The sequence below is a fragment of the Mobula birostris genome, chromosome 4 (genome assembly GCF_030028105.1).
Source record: "Mobula birostris isolate sMobBir1 chromosome 4, sMobBir1.hap1, whole genome shotgun sequence".
In the NCBI taxonomy this organism is placed as follows: Eukaryota; Metazoa; Chordata; class Chondrichthyes; order Myliobatiformes; family Myliobatidae; genus Mobula; species Mobula birostris.
The window spans coordinates 25112615-25136153 of NC_092373.1; the positions used below are offsets into that span (position 1 = coordinate 25112615).

Sequence of the window (23539 nt, forward strand, 5' to 3'; positions counted from 1 at the left end):
TTAGTGTCATATACAGAGTATTAGGCAGTCATCCTCCTTTCTCAATTATTGTATAGAAAATTCCAGCTCTCAGTATTGATAAGAAACACTCTCAGGATATGATAGAACCATGCCTAGATTTGGAATAAATCTCTGCACCAACAATATATGGTTCAGCTCTGACAGTGCATAACCCTTGACTGTGCCTACATGATAACATTTCCATTTTCCAAATCATTACAGCAGACATCATCAGCCATCACTGATTGAGATCAACCATTTAATGCAGTTCTATGGAACTCAGTGGGTCAGGCAGCGTCTATGGAAGAAAATGATCAGACAACATTTTGGGTTGAGACCATCCATTTGGTCTTTCAGATCCTCCAGCATCAGTGTCTTGAATCTCCATAAATCAATCTTATGTTGTGTATTCCACTGCCTAGCATGAACTATACTGAAAGAATCTAAATTCATTTTGCCCCCGACAGTATTTCACCACACCAGATAGGAACCTAGATCTCAGGAGTAAAGGGGGAGTTTCAAACTGCAATTCCTGTACTGTAATGGAAAAGTTAATAATTCAAGAGATAAGTTACAATCAGAAGCACTGGAAATTCTCAGCAAGTCAAGCAGCATTCAGTGGAAAGATTACCAGCTATCTCTATCTCTCTCTTCATAGACACTGCCTGACTTGCTGAGGATTTCTAGAACTTTGTTTTTACTTGAAATTTTTGAGTATTTACAAGTTATTTTTTGATTGTCACTAAGTAGACTGAATTAGGCGATGTGATAAGTATCAACTGAATAAAAACTTATGCAATTATAATGTAGAACCATAAGCATCTCATGAAAGGCTTGTAACACTTAAGACATCAGCATATTTTATTAACAGAATTGGACCACTAGGTGGCACATTTCAATTTCAGGGAAATAATGAGCCAGCATCAAAATGTACCAAGTGCCAACATTTCAGCTGCCTCTAGACAGATTTTGCACAAATAGATCTTCAGCTGAGTGTCAACCGGATGTAATCGATTTCATTAAGAAATTAATTTCCTACATTTAGCAAACAACCCTTTATGTTATAAATGTGCTATAGTGTAAGTGACAGTTAACTGCACAGGGAGAACATTAATTCTTGTTTTACTTCTAGAAGTCATGTTACCCTAGTAGTTTTTTTTTTACCTACCCCACGGGCAAAATGTTAAGTAATGGTAATAAGACTAGCCTTAGGAGTTTCCCAAAATAAATGGACAATTGTTCAAAAGGCAAATGCATTTAATATTACAAAGCATGGGAACTTAGCTGACACCTTGCTTGCAATTCTTTGTTAATTCATAGGCTGCTCTGATCAGGATTTGAACCCAACCATAGAATTTATCAGATTTGAGTTGTTCTCTTTACTTCTTTGGCAGTTCTTCAGGGTCAAAGCTTCCATTCTTATGGTTGAAGTGCCTGATAAAGTCACCTTGGGATCCTGCTGCACAGGAGGGAGAACTGATTGACACATACAACAGGAGCGAGTGTGCTCCTTCTGCCATTTTTGGTTAGACAGCTGATTGCTTGGGGTGGCAGGGTGGAGGTATGTCTCTACCAAAGAAGGTGTAAGACGCTCCTTCCCTCTGCTAGCCTGCAGGTCACCCTTGGGCAAGGTGTAGCATCTGCTTAATCCACCCCCCCCCCCCACCGATCGGTGTTACATGAAGCAATGGGAGCAGGTGGATGGTCATATCACACAAGTCCTGGTTATGCATCCACTGATGCCAGGCAGACAACCTCTGAAGGGTATTGATAATGACTGGGGTCACCCATCTTGTAAAGACACTGCCCAGGAGAAGGCAATGATGAACAACTCCTATAGAAAAATTTGCCAAAAACAATCAGGGTCATTAGAAGACCATGATTGCCCAAGTCATATATCAGAGTACATGATGATAATGATGATGAAGAATGATTGCTCCCAAAAAAACTTGGCATTCTTGGTGTACTCTCACAAGTTCCTTCATCATTTCCATTAATGGGCTGGTATGAACAAGAGTTAATCCCCTTGGTGGAAACGATCAAACTTGCAAATTGCATTTATTAAATTAAAAAACACTTGATTTTAAAAGCTCTTTGTTTTAACAATGGAAGATAACATAATATTGGAAATAATAGGAAATTTAGAATAAGAGCAGAAAACACTGGAAACACTCACACTAAGCAAAATGATTCATCAGATTGGGAGGAGAGAAAATAAATTAGTATCAAGCTGCAGGGACAAAAGACATCCCTTTTATAGGATGAGATCAGGGTTGCTCTGGAGATAAGCTGTAAACCTCTGGTCACAAGCTTAAAGGAGGCAGTTAGGGAGAGAGAACATGGTCACCATGCAGTCATCTTGGCGAGAGCCAATCTATTGAATCAACATGAATCAATAATGATTTGGGTTGTCGGCTTTAGTATCTTATGTTTCCTGGCATCAACTGTTTAAAAACATTCCTGTTATGCACTTTGCTCATTATATTATAGGTATTCTGCAAATTGATGATTGAACACATTTACAGCCACTAGTCTCCACTTAAAATAAGACTGAAAGCTTTAAAAATACTGATTCCAAGGAGAGTAACCACAAATTGTTTTAATAAGTAACAGGTTTTATTATATGAATCCACTTTAAGTTATAAAGACAATTTTGAATGAAAGGCACAGTGAGTCAGACAATTTTGAAAAACCATGGAAACTAAATAAGAACATAGAAAAAATGCGAGGATAGCATTTGTCAGCATTTTACAACCTTCAAATCCCATTCATAACTTCACTGGTTAACTTCATCTTCACTAACAAGTTATGAGTACAGAATAAAAACTACTGTCCATGTGTACATGAAATGGATCATAATTTTATGACTTCAGTGTCTGAGAAGCTTTAAAAAACACTATTGCTTTCTACTGTACTTTGTGATGTTGCAGCATTCAATTCCTTAGAACAAAGCTAACTTATGCTAGTTTTAGACTGAAAAGGATCAGCATGATTTCAAATGGAGATTAAAGCCACAAAATTGCTTTATGGGGAACAGCTCAACATTTATCCAGATTGAACCACAAGCATGAAAGTAGCTGGCAATGGTGTTACTGCTGCACTTCAGCTAATTAGCAGCAAAAGCAGATTTTCCACACCATTTCCACATAAACATTTTTCTCTATAAAGTGGAAATGAATTAATATAGTTAGTTAAACAAAACAGAAAGTGTTCACCATAAACTTTCAAATTACAATACTGTACTAACATGTAATAAACAGCAGAAAGCAACTGTCATCTGTGTCAGCCCAGTAAATCAGTAAAAAATAGAACCAGTTAAGCACATGGCAAATGTAAACTTGTGACCAATAACAAGTCACTGGGAGACCAGTGATAAAAGATGCAATTTTAAAATACAAACGGCTATTGAAAGATGTCCTGTTTTGCTTCTGTTTTTGTTTCCTTCAATAAATAAGTTTCTTCTATCTAGATGAAGGTAATTTTGGAACAACTCTTATTCTTTGGTTTATGCACAAATACTATCTGTCTTCCTGCTTCCTGTAAAAAGAAGCTTGCTTTATTTTATTTACAGAAAAGTCAACTTGGTTCTGTTTTAAGTAACCCCTACAGGTTCTTAAATTATCTTACCTTTTATTTTAAATTTCATTTCTATAAATTAACCTCTGGTCACTATTTCATGCTGAAGGTTGTGTCATGTTATACTTGAAATTAATGTGATTTTTGATTCTCTCCCTATACTTTGTAGAACATTAAATTATTGCTTAATGGTGATGAAGGGATGGCTAAGGTTTGACAGAATACCACAATTCCATGTTTTTCCTCAGTGCTTCAGTTTACAGATGAAAAGTTACATATATGTTCATATACTTTCAAAGTAGTATGAGCAAGTGTATCAAAATCTTGCACATTTTAATGGCAGCACATGTAAGTTATTTTTAATAAACTTTTTTAATGTTTCCTTATTCAAAATATAGAAATGCAAGACAACATCAGTAGGTTTAAGCCTTGAAACAGGCTTTCAATTAAGCAAGGTTTCCTCAGTAAAGGCATCAACCTCCCAATTTTTGATAGCAATGTTATGCTATGTCAATTGCCCTTTGACACATGTGCAATCAATAAACCTTTCAGAGTCTATTATCTCCAGTGACCTGCTGATCTTCACCTACAGGCTGCCAGCAGGTCAATAAAAGCTCAATGCCCTAATCAGATAATCAACCCCACACTTGGGTTTGCAGATATCCATTCAGTTCCCAGCACAATTTATTACCTTGTGCTGCCATATCTGCATAGTTTCATTCAATGTAAATTTACATTCTACACAGGAACCACTCTCACATTTGACTAATTGCAGTCTCAAATCTAGAGTGATATTAAAAAACAATAGATCCCATTTGAGCTACCTTACATTGTTATTCAGCTTTGCAAGGTAATCTCGCAATTCCCTTGCTGCCTGGAATCGACCATATTCTTTCTTTGGGTTGGCACATTCTTCAAGCAAGGCTTCCAGTCTGCCAACTCTGACAATTTCTATAGGAGGATTATGCAAGAGCCCTCCGGAGGTACCACGCCAGATGGCATACCTGGAGAGCAGATTCTGGCAGATAGCATAGTAGTTATGGTCAACTGTAACACGAGAACATAAAATATCCTTTGAAAATGATAGGCAGGCTTCTTTTCCACAATCATCAAACTTGCTCTCGTACCAGACATCCCAATTCTGAGGCTTATCTGTAGGGAATAAAAGTGGATATGTTTGATCAATACTTCAAAAACCTTGCAAATTCATCTGCATCTGCAAATTCAGTTTAAACTTCAGTTAAAAAAGGGAAATAAAACACTATAAACACTACAAAACTAGTTCACACAATCAGAGAGCGAGAGAGTGAGCAAGACTTGGCCCAGTATGCTGACCATTTTTACACTAATCCTACTGTAAAACCATGTAATTCTCCCCACATTCCCATTCTCACATTTCTTGCTGCTAGTCTCTGGTAAATCAGTTAAAAGAGCCTAGTTATTACTTAAACTCTGCCCATATTTAAATTTTGATGGTAACTTTTTAACTGAAATGTTCACATGGATATCTGCCTCATTAAATCCCCAAAATGTGCAGGCAAGACCCATATTTTTTAAAAATGCAGCTTATCAGCATTTTAATGAAAAGTATCTGTTGGAAAGCTGATCCTTTTGGGTCTTTCACTTGAGACATCTCTCTACAGTATAGAGGATATGGACTCAAAATTATGATATTAAACATCTATAATAATAACTTCTTATCTTGGTGGGTCACGACCATAAAGTCAGTGAAGAATTAATAAGTATGCTCAACTGCCTTTAAGCAAAGCTAAATCCCAGCTTCTAAATAATCTGGACTTTGACAATAAAGTGTGGGCAAACATGGTTCGACTTTAATAAGTATCAGGTCTGTTAGAAGAAGAAAGATTATAAATCACAAAACCTGTTGTAGAAAGTATCTCAATTACAAGAGACAGAATCAATAGGATCATTAATTCAATTTGTCTTTATTAAATAAACAAGGGCATCACAAGAGGAAAAAAAATTACATTAGTTAACACCGCATGTAGCCTACAGCCACTTTAACTAATATACAGTCCTGTCCTGGTAGTCACCAGGATTTCAATAGTGACATGGCTCTCAAAAGTTTAAGCTAAATGTAACTTGGGATACTGAAGTGGAAGATGCCAAGAAAAATCCAGATACCACAGTTTTTAGTATTTCATCTACTGTATCTTCTGCATATATTCTACATCTGTTCAGGAATCTAAGGAGATTGGCTGAACAGAACACAGGTTTGATGAATCATCAAGTATTTGTAGTATTAATACCAGGTTTAAGCAAATGAGTGCATAGAATATTAGGAAAAGTACAAAAACAAACCAGATACAAAAAAATTTTAATTTGGTAGTTATAAGTGAAAATCAGTTCATCACCTAGAGAAGACTTCTATCGCTCTTGGATAGGCAGCACATCAGTTATGTATGAACTGTCCAGTTTGGCCGGTGTGCATGACCGGTGGAGTGGGTGGTATAAAAGCAAGATTTTTGGCAAATGCCCAGAATCAATGACTTAATTTTCCTGATGTTCCCAATCTCATAAAGATCCACATTGGTCTGATGAATATGGTAAAGTATAGATTTGATCATTATTAATTTACAAAAATCTTACTTTTATGCTTTCAGTGATATTACCTACTGAAAAGTTGCCAAAACAAATTTTGTGTCCTTTGGGAGACCCAGAGGGAACCACATGGACACAAAGTAGAATATCTATTCCATTGCATGTATGTGAATAAATTACTGAGTTAAGAAATGGCAAGGGTAAGAGGACCCTAATGGCAGTTGTACACAGGCCTCAAACAGCAGCCAGGATGTGGATTACAAATTACAGAAAGAGACAGAAAAGGCATGTCAGAAAGGCAATGCCATGATAATCGTTGGGGATTTTAACATGGAAGTGGATTGGGAAAACCAGGTCAGTATGGGACCTCAAGAGAGAGAACTTGTAGAATGTCTAAGGGATGGCTTGTTAGAACAGCTTGTTATTGGATTGGGTGTTATGCAATGATCCGGAGGTGATAAGAGAGCTTAGGATAAGGAACCCTAAGGAAACAGTGATCACAATATGTTCCAGTTCACTTGAAGGAGAAACTAAATTCCAATGTGTCGGTATTTCAGTGGAATAAAGGAAATTACAATGAATTACAATGGCATGAGAGGGGAACTGGCCAAGGCTCACTGGAAAGGGACACAGGCAGGAAGGACAGCAGAGCAGAAATGGCTGGAGTTTCTGCGAAAAATGAGGGAACTGCAAGATAGGTATATTCCAACTAAGAAGAAATTTTCGAATGGAAGAAGGACACGAGCGTGGCTGACAAGTGGAGTCAGAGCTGAAGTAAAAGCAAAAGCTAGTGGCAAAATAGAGGATTGGGAAGCTTTTAAAAACTTGCAGAAGGAAACTAAGAAGGTTGTTAGGAAGGAAAAGATGAATTATGAAAGGGAACTGGCAACTAATATCAAAGAAGATACTAAAAGTATATACAGGGTAAAAGAGAGTTGAGGGTAGTTATAGGACCAATAGAAAATGATGCTGGAGATATTGTAATGAAAAACACAGAGATGGCAGAGAAAATGAATGCGTATTTTGCATCAGTCTTCACAGTGGAAGACATCTGCAGAGTACCGGACATTCAAGAGTTTCAAGGAAGTGGAGTATGTGCAGTGAAATTTACTACTGAGCAGGTGCTCAGGAAGCTTAATGGTCTGAGGGTGGATAAGTCTCCTGGTCCTGATGGAATGCACCCTCGGGTTCTGAAGGAAGTAGCTGGAGAGCATTTGAATGGACAAAGAAGTGGCAAATGAAACACAATGTTGGAAAGTGTATGGTCATGCACTTTGGTGGAAGAAATAAACAGGTATTATTTTATATTATTTAGATGGAGAGAGAATTCAAAGCGCAGCGATGCAAAGGAACTTGGGAGTCCTTGTGCAGGGAAAAAGCCTCTGACTATCCACACGATCAATGCCTCTCATCATCTTATACACCTCTATCAGGTCACCTCTCACCTTCCGTAGCTCCAAGGAAAAAAGGCCGAGTTCCCTCAACCTATTCTCATAAGGCATGCTCCCCAATCCAGGCAACATCCTTGTAAATCTCCTCTGCACCCTTTCTATGGTTTCCACATCCTTCCTGTAGTGAGGCGACTAGAACTGAGCACAGTACTCCAAGTGGGGTCTGACCCAGGGTCCTATATAGCTGTAACATTACCTCTCGGCTCCTAAATTCAATTCCACAATTGATGAAGGCCAATACACCGTATGCCTTCTTAACCCCAGAGTCAACCTGCGCAGCTGCTTTGAGCATCCTATGGACATGGACCCCAAGATCCCTCTGTTCCTCCACACTGCCAAGAGCCTTACCATTAATACTATATTCTGCCATCATATTTGACCTACCAAAATGAACCACCTCACACTTATCTGGGTGGAACTCCATCTGCCACTTCTCAGCCCAGTTTTGCATCCTATCAATGTCCCGCTGTAACCTCTGACAGCCCTCCACACTATCCACAACACCTCCAACCTTTGTGTCATCAGCAAACTTACTAATCAATCCCTCCACTTCCTCATCCAGGTCATTTATAAAAATCACGAAGAGTAAGGGTCCCAGAACAGATCCCTGAGGCACTCCACTGGTGACCAACCTCCAAGCAGAATATGACCTGTCTACAACCACTCTTTGCCTTCTGTGGGTAAGCCAGTTCTGGATCTACAAAGCAATGTCCCCTTGGATCCCATGCCTCCTTACATTCTCAATAAGCCTCGCATGGGGTACCTTATCAAATGCCTTGCTGAAATCCATATACACTACATCTACTGCTCTTCCTTCATCAATGTGTTTAGTCACATCCTCAAAAAATTCAATCAGGCTCGTAAGGCACAACCTGCCGTTGATAAAGCCCTGCTGGCTATTCCTAATCATATTATACCTCTCCAAATGTTCATAAATTCTGCCTCTCAGGATCTTCTCCATCAACTTACCAACCACTGAGGTAAGACTCACTGGTCTATAATTTCCTGGGCTATCTCTACTCCCTTTCTTGAATAAAGGAACAACATTCGCAACCCTCCAAGCCTCCGGAACCTCTTCCGTCCCCATTGATGATGCAAGGATCATCGCCAGAGGCTCAGCAATCTCCTCCCTTGCCTCCCACAGTAGCCTGCGGTACATCTTATCCGGTCCCGGTGACTTATCCAACTTGATGCTTTCCAAAAGTTCCAGCACATTCTCTTATCTGCACATACTGAAGTAAGGTTTTCATTAAGTACCTCTGCTATTTCCTCCGGTTCCATACACACTTTCCCACTGTCACACTTGATAGGTCCTATTCTTTCATGTCTTATCCTCTTGCTCTTCACATACTTGTAGAATGCCTTGGGATTTTCCTTAATCCTGCCCACCAAGGCCTTCTCATGATCCCTTCTGGCTCTCCCGATTTCCTTCTTAAGCTCCTTCCTGTTAGCCTTCAGGAGAATGACGGGGGAATCTCATAGAAACATTCCGAATGTTAAAAGGCATGAACAGATTAGATATGGCAAAGTTATTTCCCATGGTAGGAGAGTCAAGGACAAGAGGACACGACTTCAAGATTGAAGGACGTCCAATTAAGACAGAGATGCAGAGAAATTACTTTAGTCAGAGGGTGGTAAATCTATGGAATTTGTTGCCATGGGCAGCTGTGGAGGCCAAGTCATTGGGTGCATTTAAGGCAGAGATAGATAGGTTCTTGATTAGCCAGGGCATCAAAGGGTGTGGGGAGAAGGCAGGGGAGTTGGGATTGATGGCCTACTTCTGCTCCTATATCATTATACAAGGATTGCTCAGCAGAGATAGACCACAAAGAAAAGATGGAGGATAGGGGCAGAACAATATTCAGTTGTACATTGTTTGTATTTAAAGATTCACTTTGATCAATGCAGCAATGGATCTTCGGGCATGCAGAATACTACTGAGAGAATTAGAAATGGAATATAAGCAATGATTACAGTACTGGAAGACATTGACATTCAGCTGTCTTAGAGAATACATAAAATGGATGAAACAATAAATGAAGAGTACAAAGGTTGAAAGATAAACTTGTGAGAAGATAGGCATGAGGATAATTTTGAAAAAAAGAGGGACAGTTGTAGAGCAAAAAGGTAATCAGCAATAATGGAGTATTATTAATAGGAAAGATATCTGAATGCTCAGGTATTAAGTGGGGAGAGATCGAGGCCATAGAAGCAGACAACATGAAAGGGTTTAAAGACTATATGGCAATAGATTAAAAAATGATTTATTGCTATATAATCTTAAAACTTTCACTTTAATATGAAATCACTTTCAGATAATTTTTCTATGCAATTGTAGATAGTGTGGAGTGGTTGCATAGCACTCAATTTACTTAAGTAGCACTGAGAGTCTTTCATGCTTAGTTTAATGAACAGAACAACATACCAGCATGGAATACCCCTCCATTTCCCCCCCAGTTAACAAAGATTCTAACAAACATCTTCAGTAATTTTCTGGAACAGTCCACTGTCCCCGCAGGCTTCAAGGCAGTCGCCATCATCCCAGTGCCCAAGACAGTAATCTGCCTCAACGACTACCATACAGTGTCATTAACTTCAACAATAATGAAGTGCTTCGAGTGGCTGGTTATGTATTACAGTAAATTCCATCTTCCTGCTACACTGAACCCTTTCCGGTTTGTTTATTGCTCATTCGGTCCACTGGCCAGTACTCTCCACTCTATTCTGTCCCACCTGGAAAGTGGTGTCCCATATGTCAGCCTGCATTGCCAGGAAGCTGTTTATCAACTTCAGCTCGGCATTTATAGCTGTCCCCCGCTTTTCGAAGGTTCACTTTACGAAACCTCACTGTTACGAAAGACCTAAATTAGTACCGTTTTCACTTTCAGAAGGTGCTTTCACTGTTACGAAAAAAAAGTCAGCGTGCAATAAAAAATCAGCGTGCGATAAAAGGCAGCGCGCGCCCCGAGCAGCCGCTCTCCCCAGATTCGGAACGGCATTGCTTTAACACGAGCCTGTGAGCAGTCGTTTGCAAGATGAGTTCTATGGTATCGGAAAAGCCTGAAAGAGCTTGGAAGGGTGTTACACAGCGTAAAACTAGACATAATTAAGCGTTTTGATCGCAGTGAACACAGTAAGGACAATGTGAGTTTGGCTTGTGGAAGCTGACGAACATGATGTTGAAGAGGTTTTGGCATCCCATGATCAAGAACTGACAGATGAAGAGCTGATGCAATTGGAAGAAAAAAGGATAACAATTGAAACCGAATGAGTAATGATAAAGTACGACTTTAATTTTGAAAGGGTACGTCGGTTTAGGGGATATTTGCAGGATGGTTTGAGTCCTTATTAAAGAACTGTGTGATAGAAAAATGCATGAGGCTCAGCAGTCAAGCAAGCCTTCGACATCAGCCACAGCAGATGACGAACCTCGACCTTCGACATCGAGGCGGGCAGAGATAGAAGACGAGCTGCCTGCTCTAATGGAAACAGACGATGACGAGATGACACCCCAGTGTCCCACCACCCCAACCCCCAGGCCACAGACAGATACCGATTCGCAGAGAATGCAACGGTAGCCGGGAGGCACACAGCACATCTTTAAGATAAAAGCCGAAATAAACATGCTAATTAATTAGGTGTCCGACACGTAAATGTCAGCCCAGATCAAAGGCGACGCAGTCGGCAATCGGCACTGATCTGGGCCAACAATTACGTGTCAGGCAGCACCTAATTAATTAGCATGTTTGTTTCCGCTTTTATCTTAAAGATGCGCTGTGTGCCCCCCGGCTACCGCTGGACCCCTGCGTGCTTCGTGGCAATGTATCGCTTGGCGGCCTGGAGGGTGGGGGCCACTGCACCACCCAAACTCCGACTCAGCCTAACATACCATCATCCCTGTGCTTGGCGCTGTCTTCCCGATTCCTGTAAGTGATAATTGGCAGAATTGCATGAAAAGAACACCTCTCCAACTGTTAAGTACGAGGGTGGATCGATCATGCTTTCGGCTTGTGTTGTAGCCAGTGGCACGGGGAACATTTCACTGGTAGAGGGAAGAATTAATTCAATTAAATACCAGCAAATTCTGGAAGCAAACATCACACTGTCTGTAAAAAAGCCGAAGATGAAAAGAGGATGGCTTCTACAACGGGATAATGATTCTAAACACACCTCAAAATCCACAATGGACTACCTCAAGAGGCGCAAGCTGAAGATTTTGCCATGGTCCCTCACAGTCCCCTGACCTAAACGTCATCGAAAATCTGTGGATAGACTTCAAAAGAGCAGTGCATGCAAGACGGCCCAAGAATCTCACAGCACGAGAAGCCTTTTGCAAGGAAGGATGGGCGAAAATCCACCAAACAAGAGTTGAAAGGCTCTTAGCTGGCTACAAAAAGCGTTTACAAGCTGTGATACTTGCCAAAGGTGGTGTTACTAAGTACTGACCATGCAGGGTGCCCAAACTTTTGCTTCAGGCCTTTTTCCCTTTTTGTTATTTTGAAACTGTAAAAGATGGAAATAAAAAAGTAATCTTGCTTAAAACATTAAAGAAATGTGTCATCTTTAAATTTATGCCTTTTGGAAATCAGGTCATCTTTTACTCGCTTAGCTATTCACAGTAACAGAAATTTTGACCAGGGGTGCCCAAACTTTTGCATGCTACTGTATTTTTTTTTAAATGATATAGCTTTAAAAGTTTAAATGAGAAATATAAGAAAGATTTACAATCATAAAAGTTAAAGTAAGTGAATATAAGGTGCTACAAATTTTTAAATCCATGAGAATAGCAGAAATAGAGATTTACTGAAGGGAGCTGAAAAATCTCTCCAATCACTAATACGTTAAAAGTGTAAATTTAGATCAGGGTCCTCAGGATGTCTGTTGCTCTACAGGCTAAATATCAGTCAAGAGTCTGATTATTCATTTTCAGTGATCTAAGTTCAGAATAAATTAAATATCACTTTATTGAAATATGTATTTTCTTTCTATTGCATAACTGAAATCGAGAAAAAAATTAGTGTTACATTAATGTAGGAACATTGATACAAAACCCAATTTAATTTCATAATCACTGACTGACAAAATAATTGAGTAAATTAGACCAGATGGTTTTTAGTTAAATTACTGTGCAGAATATTAAAGAGTTAGCTTTGCCAGTTGCTGTTGAAAGCATTCTTCAGGTTTTAGTGCACTGCACGCTAAGGGCGACTTCCTTACAGGCATATTAAAACTTAAAATTATGAAAATTCTTCAATGTTGATTAACTAGTCAGAAGACTTAGTGCCTAAATTACATGCAGTAAGGAAAAAAAATCATGATTTCACCCAGATACACATTAGTCTGATGTCTTACCTATTGCTAGGCTGATCCACTCTAAAGTTTAACAGGTATTGTTTAAAGGAAAATTCCAATTTGCTAACCCAGTCTAGAAATGTTTATAAATGTTGATAAATCAGACTTCTAAAACCTGTATGCCATTTCAAAATATTACTCGAGAAAACTTCTAACTTTAGAGATTTCTCAAATTTAGCTGATGTATTTTAGCTTCCTACTATAAATTTTTTAGAGCAACTTTAACATAAAACAGCAAGCAAATTCCTTACTTTCAATGTTCCCATAAAGTGAAAATGTTGACAGAATTAATAAAAACATCAAGTTTAGAAGCCTTGGTCACGATGTGAGGTATTGTATACATACCAAGGAATAGGCACTCCTATTCCAGGTACCTTATGCTAGGATCAAACACACTGCTTTGCTCTCTACTCTTGTCCTAAAAAGATGCAACAGCCTCACATCAGCTAGCCTCTATTTACTGCACTTGCCTTTATTTCTTTGGTTCCTTCCTTCCACTTACACTTTTTAGTTTCAAGGCAGAGATAGCCAATTGGTGGCAATTTTGTAGTTGCAATCACATGCACACAAGCAGTTGAGACTAGCCAAATACATTTCACAGACAATTGGTTATTTTTCAATTTATATTCGAGGCTAATTTCAGGCACTTTAGAATAGCTATTTGAAGGTTAATTGGGGATACAGCAGTGGGAGCCATTTAATATAGCAACATATAAATCAGGCAATAGATCTCTCAGCACAAAGGATCCTGTGTGGTATACGTTCCTCTCTAGGTTAGTTATAGAGTTGTATAGCATACAAACAGGCTTTTTGGCCCACCATATCTATACTAACCATCATGCTCATCTAAACTAAAACTACTTCCCTGTGTTAAATCCCTATCCTTTTATGCCTTGTTTATTCAATATCAATCCAGATGTTTCTTAAATGTTGTTACTGTTGCCACTTCCTTTCACATTTCATTCCAGATACTAACTACTGTGTGAAAAAATTCACTCCCAAGGTCCACAAATTCTCCCTCTTATCTTAAAACTATGCCCCCTAAGTTTTAGATAACAGACTTGCCATGGGAAACATACTCTGGCTATTGACCCTATGTATGTTTTTAGCATGTCATCTCATATCCTACTTTCCCCAGGAGAAACAGTAAAAACCTATCCAATCTCTCTTTACAACTCAAGGCCCCTCCCCCACCCAATCTGTGCAACGATCTTCAGAATCTTTTCTTTGCCCTCTTTAGACATCCTTTTCTGCAGTGTTGTGACTGAAATGTGACAGTTCTCCAAGCGCTGCCTAACCGATGTTTTGTACAACTAATACGATATACAAACTGTTCAGCATGGATGTCTTCTTCATCATCCTATCCCAAGTGTTGCCACTTTCAAGAAACTAGGTCCTTACACCTCAAAGTCTCTTTGCTCAACAACTCTCCCCAATTCTTAGATTCCTAGTAGAATAAAGCAATGTTAGTTTTTACTAAAATAAAATGCAGATCTGAGGGACATAAAAGCAATGCCAATGTTAGTCATTCAAAATCAATTAGGAATCTCGTAGAAATAGATCGTGAAAAGGTAGTTTTAGCGGAAAACAAAACTACCGTGACTAAACATGATTTGAAACTCAATTTTGTGTTTAAAAGGTATTTGGCTTACATATTACAATGATTATTTAATCCATCTGTACCATTTGTTCATATTTGTATAATCTTTCATTGTGTTCTCCACTATATCTGCACATCTTTATGTTTGTTTGATGAAATAATACGCAAGTGGCTAGCATTACAGTTTTTTTTAGCATGAATTATTTCTGAAAGCAATCATTACATGCGCACTTTGCTGGCTCCATTACTTTTCATGAATTGCACTTAACATCAATAGCTTGCTTGATAAGCAGAGTTTGTAAAATATTTGTAAGGTTGAAAATTACATTTACATTTCAAAATGAGGACATTGTATTTACTGGAAATGATACAAGATTATAAATTAATGAAATGTAAGACTATAGGATTTTAAGACATATGTACACAATTATGTCACTTAGCCCATTGAGTCTGTTCTGCCATACCATCATGGCTGATTTATTATCCCTCTTAACCCCATTCTCCAACCTACACCCCATGACCTTTGACACCCTGATTAACCAAGAATCTATCAACCTCTGCCTTAAATATACCCAATGTCTTGGCCTCCACAGCCATCTGTAGCAATGAATTCCAGATTCACCACCCTCCAGCAAAGGAAAATTTTCCTCATCTCTGTTCTAAATGGATATCCCTCTATTCTGAGGCTGTGCCCTTTGGTCCTAGGTCCCCCCTCTATAGGAAACATCCTCTCTACATCTCATGTGTTAACTCTTTTACTCCTGGGATCATTCACATGAACCTCCTCTGGATCCTCTCCAATGTCAGCACATTTTTTTTCAGATAAGTGCCCCAAAACAGCTTTCAATACTCCAAATGTGGTCTGACCAATGCCTTAAAAACCCTCAGCATTGCATCATTTCTTTTGTATTCTAGTCCTCTCAAAATGAATGCTAACACTGTATTTGCCTTCCTTAACACCAAGTCAACCTACAAGTTAAACCTTTAGGGAATGCTGCATGACGACTTCCGAGTTCCTTTGCACCTCTGATTTTTGAATTTTCTTCCCATTTAGAAAATACCCTTTATTCCTTCTACCAAAGTGCATGACCAGGCACTTTCCCTACATTATCCAATCTCCCAAACTGTCTAAATCCATCTGCAGACACCCTACTTCCTCTTTAGATTGTCCGCAAACCTGACCACAAAGCCGTCATTTCCTTCATCCAAAGCATTGACGTATAATGTGAAAAGCAGTCCCAAAATCAGCCCCTGCTGATCACCACCAGTTACCAGCAGTCAGCCAGGATAGGCCTGTTTTTTTCCCAACCTTTGCTTCCTGCAAAGGGTATGGGGAGAAGGTAGGGGAGTGGGGATGACTGGAGGAGTTGCATCAAAAAGCTGTGTTAAAAAGCCATTCTCTCTCTTGGGACTCAACGCTAACCTGATTTCCCCAATCTATCTGCATATTGAAATCTCCCATAACTATCACAACATTGCCCTCTTTACATGCCTTTTCTATTACCTATTGTAACTTGTAGTCCACATCCTGTAAATAACTCCCTTCAGGATCTTTTTTTACCCTTGCGGTTTCTTAACTCTATCCACAAGGATTCTACCTGTTTTGATCCTATGTCATCTCTTTCTACAGATTTCTGAATCAGAATAAGGGTTATTATCACCGGCATATGTCATGGAATTTGTTAACTTAGTAGCAGCAGTACAGTGTAATACATGATAATATAGAAAAAAAATCAAAGTATACATTGTATATTAAATAGTTAAATGAAAATAGTGCAAAAACAGAAGTAATATAAAAAAAAAGTGAGGTCGTGTTTATCGGTTCAATGTTCATTTAAAAATCTGACGGCAGAGGGGAAGAAGCTGCTCCTGAATCACTGAGTGTGCGCCTTCAGGCTTCTGTACCTCCTTCCTGATGGTAACAACGAGAAGAGGGCATGCCCTGGATGATGGGGGTCCTTAATAATGGACATTGCCTTTCTGAGGTACCGCTCCATGAAGATGTCTTAAATACTATGGAAGCTCGTACTCAAGATGGAGCTGACTAATTTTATAACCTTCTGTAGCTTCTTTCAGTCCTGTGCAGTAGCACCTCTGTATTAGACAGTGATGCAGCCTGTCAGAATGCTCTCCACTGTACATCTATAAAAATTTGAGTGTTTTAGGTGACAAATCAAATATCTTCAAACTCCTCATGACATATAGCCACTGTCTTGCCTTCTTTATAGCTCATTGATATGTTGGGACCAGGTTAGATCTTGACACCCAGGAACTTGAAATTGTTCACTCTCTCCACTTATGATCCTTCTATGAGGATTGGTTGCATTCCCTTTTCTTACTCTTTCTGATTTGACTAAATTTTTTATCAACAGAGCCACCCCACACCCTCTGCTTACCTCCTTATCCTTTCGAAACAATGTGTATCCTTGCATGTTAAGCTCCCAACTATGATCTTCTTTCAGCCACATCATACCTGCTAACCTCTAACTGTGCTACAAGATCATCTATCTTATTCCGTATACTATGTGCATTCAAATACTTCAGTCCTGTATTCATCACTCTTTTCGATTTTGGCTCCTTGATGCACTTTAACTCCCTGACTGCAATTTTGCCTCAAATCCATAAGATATAGGAGCAGAAGTAGGCCACTTGGCCCATTGAGTGTGCTCCGCCATTTTATCACGGCAGATCCATTTGCTATTCAGCCCCAATCTCCTGCTTTCCTCCCATATCCCTTCATGCCCTGACTAATCAAGAATCAACCTCTGCCTTAAACATATCTAATGACGTGGTCAATGACATACACTGTACATACTTCGGTGATAAATTTACTTTGACTTTGAGAAGAAGTAAGAGGACAGCCAGACTGGGAAAGGAGAGGAGGAAATGACGATGCCACATGTTAACAAATCCTGGATAGATAATTACATGATGATGTCTTGTACAGTGCTGGAGAAATGCTGCACTGTCCAAAGTGCCATTCTTTGTCCCAGCCCTCTCAACATAGCAACACCCGTAGTACTAACTGAAGAAGAGCAGTGGGAACCCTTCCCACTGACCCAGGGACAATATTTATCTGTCAAAGAACAAAATTAAAGCAGATAATCTGGTCAATGTCATGTTGGTGTCTGGGAGAGTTTGTTTTCCGTTTATAGTTACCCACATTGAGTCAAAGAGAAGTACAGCACAGAAACAGACCCTTCAGCCCATCAAGTCCATGCTGAAACCATTTAAACTCTCTTTCCTGATCTACTTCCACTGGGATCACAGCCCTCCATATTCTTACTATCTAAGTACCCATTCAAACTTCTCTTTAACACTGATATTTTCCACACTCTTGCAACTCTGAGTGAAGAAGTTTCCCTTCATGTTCCCCTTAAACTTGTACCTTTCACTCTTAAGCCATGATCTCTGGTTGCAGCCCCACGCAACCTCAGTGAAAAAGCCTGTTTGCATTTACTTTATTTATACGCTCACAATTGTGTATACCTCAATGAAACTTCCTTTCAATCTTCAAAGGTTCATTTTATTATCAAAGTATATATGCAGAACACAATTCTGAGATTTGTCCATAAAATACAGAACACCATAGAAGTAGTTGAAAGAAAGACATCAAGCTCACCACCCCCCAACCTCATAATTTTACCTCACCCTCAATCTTCTACATTCTAAAGAATACAGTCCTAACCTATGCAACACACATCAAAGTTGCTGGTGAACACAGCAGGCCAGGCAGCACCTCTACGAAGAGGTACAGTCGACGTTTCGGGCCGAGACCCTTCGTCAGGACTAACTCCTTCAGTTAGTCCTGACGAAGGGTCTTGGCCCGAAACGTCGACTGTACCTCTTCCTAGAGATGCTGCCTGGTCTGCTGCGTTCACCAGCAACTTTGATGTGTGTTGCTTGAATTTCCAGCATCTGCAGAATTCCTCGTGTTTACATAGTCCTAACCTATTCAATCTTTCTTTTTAACTGAGGTCCTCTAGATCTGGCAATATCCTTGTAAATTTTCTCTGTACTCCTCTGAACACTCTCCAATGCCAGCACATCTTTTCTAAGATGAGGGGCCCAAAACCGTTCACAATACTCAAGGTGAGGCCTCACCAGTGCCTTATAAAGCCTCAGCAATACATCCTTACTCTTGTATTCTAGACCTCTTGAAATGAATGCTAATCACCGACTCAACCTGCAAGTTAACCTTTAGGGTGTTCTGCACAAAGACTTTCAAGTGCCTCCGCATCTCAGATTTTTACATTTTCTCCCTGTTTAGAAAATAGTCTGCACATTTATTTCTACTACCAAGGTGCATGACCATGCATTTTCCAACATTATATTTCATTTGTCACTTTCTTGCCCATTCTTCTAATCTGTCTAAGTCCTCCTGCATCCTACCCGTTTCCTCAACACTGCCTACCCTTCCACCAGTCTTCGTATCATCTGCAAACTTGGCAACAAAGCCATCTGTTCCATCACCTAAATCATTTATATATAGCTTAAAAAGAAGTGGCCCCAACACCAACCCCTGTGGGACACCACTAGTCACTGGCAGCCAACCATAAAAGGATCCTTTTATTCCCACTCGTTGCCTCCTACCAATCACCCAATGCTCTAACCATGTTATTAACTTTCCTGTAGTACCATTGGTTCTTAACTTGGTAAACAGTCTCATGTGTGGCACCTTGTCAAAGGCCTTCTGAAAGTCCAAATGTACAACATCCATTGCATCCCTTTAACTATCCTACTTGTAATCTCCTCAAAGAATTCCAACAGCTTTGTCAGGCAGGAGTTTGCCTGAAGGAAACCATGCTGACTTTGTACTATCTTGTCCTGTGTCACCAAGTACTCTATCATCTCATCCTTAACAATTGACTCCAATATCTTCCCAACCACTGAGATCAGGCTAACTGGTCTATAATTTCCTTTCTGCTGCCTTCCTCCTTTCTTAAAGACTGGAGTGACATTTGCAATTTTCCAGTCCTCTGGCATCATGCCAAGTCCAATGATTTTTGAAAGATTATTTCTAATGCCACCATAATCTCTAATGCTACCTCTTTCAGAACCCTAGGGTACAGTTCATCTGGTCTGGGTGACTTGTGTACCTTTAGGTCTTCCAGCTTTTTGAGCACCTTCCCTCTTGTAATAGTAACTGCACCCACTTCTCTTCCTTCACACACACTACAACATCAAGCGTACTGCTCGTAAACATCCCTGACCCTGGCATCTGGGATGCAACATACCATCTGGGTGTCTCTTTCAAATCCAAAGAATCTGCTGTCTGCTCCTTGAATTATGGAATTGCATATTCCAAATTCACTCCTCGTCTCCCACCACCACCCCCCCATCTGAGCCAGAGACCGACTTGGTGCCAGACATCGGGTTACGACAGCTTCCCCTAACAGGTCATTCCCCACTCCCCAACAGTATCCAAAGTGGTATACTTATTATTCAAGGGAACAGACACAGGGGTACTCTGCACTGGCTGCCTATTCCCTGTCCCTCTTTTGTCAGGTACTTGCCTCCTGCAGCTTAGGGGTAACTACATCCCTGTACTTCCTATCTATCATCTCTTCACTTTCTAATATGAGCCAAAGGCCATCCAGCTGCAACTCCAGTTCTTTAACACAGTCTCTAAAGAGCTGTAGCTCAGTGCACTTCGTGCAGATGATTGGGGCGGGGCTGGAGGTCTCCCAAAGTTCCCACATCTCACACACTAACTCTGGACACGTTCTCAGAACATCAACAGAAAAACTAATATCTCTGCTGCAGGCAATGAAATCAAGGAAGAAGAATGTGACATGGCGAGGCATAGAGTTAAAAAGTTGCATGGCACAGAATCAGTCCGTGCGACCCATCATATCAATGCTAACTATCATGTCTATCTACACTATTCCCACTTGTTTGTATTACACTGTACACTGTCATAAGACCAATTTCATGACAATATCAGTGATAATAAACCTGCTTCTGATTAATTTGATAACCATATTTGCCTTCTCATTCAAGTAGCTGTCCAGACTTGATTGTTTTTGCCATCACCAGTATTTCTGGAGCCCATTCCAGATATTAACTATTCTTTGTGTGAAAAATTTGCCCTTTCGATTTCCTTTAGATTTCCCCCCTTTCACTGTAACCCATTACACACTAATTTTGGACAGCCAGATCATGGGAAACAGACTCGGACTACTTACTCTGTTTGTGCCTCTTGTAACTCAATCATGTTATCGCTCATCCTCCTTTGCTCCAAATTTAACCATCCAATCCCTCCAATCCACGCAGCATACTTGTGAATCTCTTCTTCACTCTCTCCAGCCTAGTCATATCCTTCCTGTAGTGTGGTGACCAGAACTGCACACAATGCTCCCAGTGCAACTATTAAAATGGCATCCCAATTGCTGAACTCAATGAAGACGAACGTCAATATCCAAGAAGAGGAAATCTAGTTATCAGCCCAATCCACTACTACAATATCTTGGGGGAAGTGGGGGAAGGGGTGCTTACCATTGATCAGAAACTGAACTAGAGTAACCATATATACTACGTGACCATAACAGCAAGTAAGAGCATAGAAATTCTACAGCAAGAAATTTGCCTCCTAACTCCAAATCTGCAAGGGTCAAGTCAGGATGAGTGCAGCTTCAACACACATGAACTCAACTCCATACAGGACATAGCAGCCTGCTTAATCAGCAAACCATTCATGACCATTCAAAATTCAAAGCTCAAAGTAAAAATTATTATCAGAGTGTAAGCATGTCACCACATACAACCCTGAGATTCTTCTTCTGTGGGCACACTTAGCATTCACTCACTCCACCACCATTGCACAATAGCAACAGTCTATACCATCTGGAGGATGCATTGCAGCAACTTGTCAAGACATCTTGGACAGCACCTTCCAATTCCACAACCTCCACCGGGCCAGGAGAGCAGCAAAAACAAAAGGACCTCCTTCATCTACAACCTGCCCACCAAGCCACACAACGTTCTGACTTGGTAATATATTGCTTTTCTTTCCCTGTTGCTCGGTCAGAGTCCTGCAAAACCATATTAATGGTTATATTCACACCTTAAGGAATGCATCAGTTTAAGAAGGCAAACATGCCATATACAGTGCAACTTGATGCAGTGGCAATTGGTAGAAACTCAGCCCATTCTAATCAAAGCCTATTCACGGTCAAATAACCATCAGGAAATGGTAGGAGAATGATACCACATAATAATGGTATAGCGCAACTGAATAGCACTCCAGCATAACTGGGGAATAAAATATGAACAAATACTTAAAATATTTCTTATTTTAAAAACACGTCAGTTTTTAAGCAAGAAGGAAATGTTTGCTTGACAAATTCATAAAGAATATGGCTAAAACTCCTCGTGTATAATTGATAGGGCAGTATGAAAGGAATAAGTTTACATTCATGATCCATTTCCCCTGCACCTACATTTACAATGGACAGGCAGTGATTGATGCAATTGAGCTGTGCTTGAGAAGCAACAATGTCCTTCCATTGCTGAAATATACTTCCTGTGCACAATTGTTTCCACAATATCCTTCACAGCCAGAATATTTTTCTACATAAACCATTTGAGAAAAGAAGTACTTTTTATTTGCTATAAATGTTTTAATCCTGCACATAATATTGTGAGGAACAAGATTAAGATCATGTCAAATGTTGATTACAAAACAGAACCGTTTTGTTATCAGACAATTACAAGATTTGCTTTGTTTTGGCTCTTTGAAGTTTAAATAAAGATGTCAAAAGCCCTTTCAGCCATATATAATCTCAAAACAAATCGCTTAGGAGTTCCGTAAAAAATATGTAACAGTTCTCATAAGGTTGCCTGCAGTAAAAAGGGCCTAAGGTGTAACCTGACAATAAATGCAAATTTATCACAAGGTTAAACCTGTATACTTATTGATGGAAAAAAATCCAGCAGGTATTGGAAATCTAAAATCAAAACAAAGTTTGAGAAGTACTTAGCAATTCAGGCAGCATTTGTGAGAAGAGAAAGAGTTAAGGCTTCAGGTTGCAGACCCTTTATCAACCACTGTCACTGATAACTGATAAACAAGTGTTCAATCAGCTTTTTATATCATGGACCTCTACCATTAACCAAGGGTTCCACAGACCTCAGCACAGATGATTTCAGATGAAATTCCTGATCAAGTCTAGATGAAGGATGTCAACCCAAAATGTTGGCTGTCCATTTCCCTTCACAGATGCTGTCTGACTTGCTGAGCTCAATATCCTTCAAAGATCAAAGCCCGAAGATTGATTGGAAGTCCGGAAGTCAAGGCCTGATGCCCGAATTCCTGAGTCTGAGAGTCCACTGAGGAAGTCAGAGGTAATGTGTATGAGTCCCTGAGTTAGGGTTTGCAACTTCCTCACTCCCAAATAAGAGACAAGAGTAGCAGTCAAAAACAGGACACTTGTGTTTACCCCGAGAAAGACTACCATGACCATGAAGCCTTGCGCGGGCACCTGTGTGCGCATGCGTGGTGTGTGCATACATGACGTGCGCATGCGTGTACATGCCGATTTTTTTCTACAAATCGTTTCTGGTGATTCTGTTCAGTGAAACTACACCATACATACATTATTTCTACTTTATATAGGCTGTGTATTTTTTTTAGATTATGAGGACACGCAGTCCTCTTTTATTGTCATTTAGTAATGCATGCATTAAGAAATGATACAATATTCCTCCGGTGTGATATCACAGAAACATAGGACAAACCAAGACTGAAAAACTGACAAAATCCACATAATTATAACATATAGTTACAACAGTGCAAACAATACCGTAACTTGATGAAGAACAGGCCGTAAGCACGGTAAAAAAGTTCAAAGTCTCTGGAAAGTCCCACATCTCACGCAGACGGGAGAAGGAAGAAAACTCTCCCTGCATACCCAACCACAGTCCGACTCTGAGTCGTCCAAAAACTTCGAGTTCCGACCAGCCCTCCGACACTGAGCACCGAGCACCATCTCTGCTG

At 39.9% G+C, this 23539-nt stretch overlaps 1 protein-coding gene across 2 annotated transcripts in view; it reads right to left on the bottom strand.

Moving 5' to 3' along the window:
• Positions 1 to 2613: 2613 nt before the first annotated feature.
• The window catches only part of dipk2ab (divergent protein kinase domain 2Ab), a 221226-nt gene continuing 200300 nt past the window's right edge, over positions 2614 to 23539 (bottom strand). For both annotated transcript variants that reach the window (XM_072255016.1, XM_072255015.1), the window contains one exon: positions 2614 to 4728. In XM_072255016.1, coding sequence (XP_072111117.1) covers positions 4397 to 4728 — 332 coding nt within the window. In that variant the 3' untranslated portion in view covers positions 2614 to 4396. The remainder of the gene's footprint in view (positions 4729 to 23539) is intronic.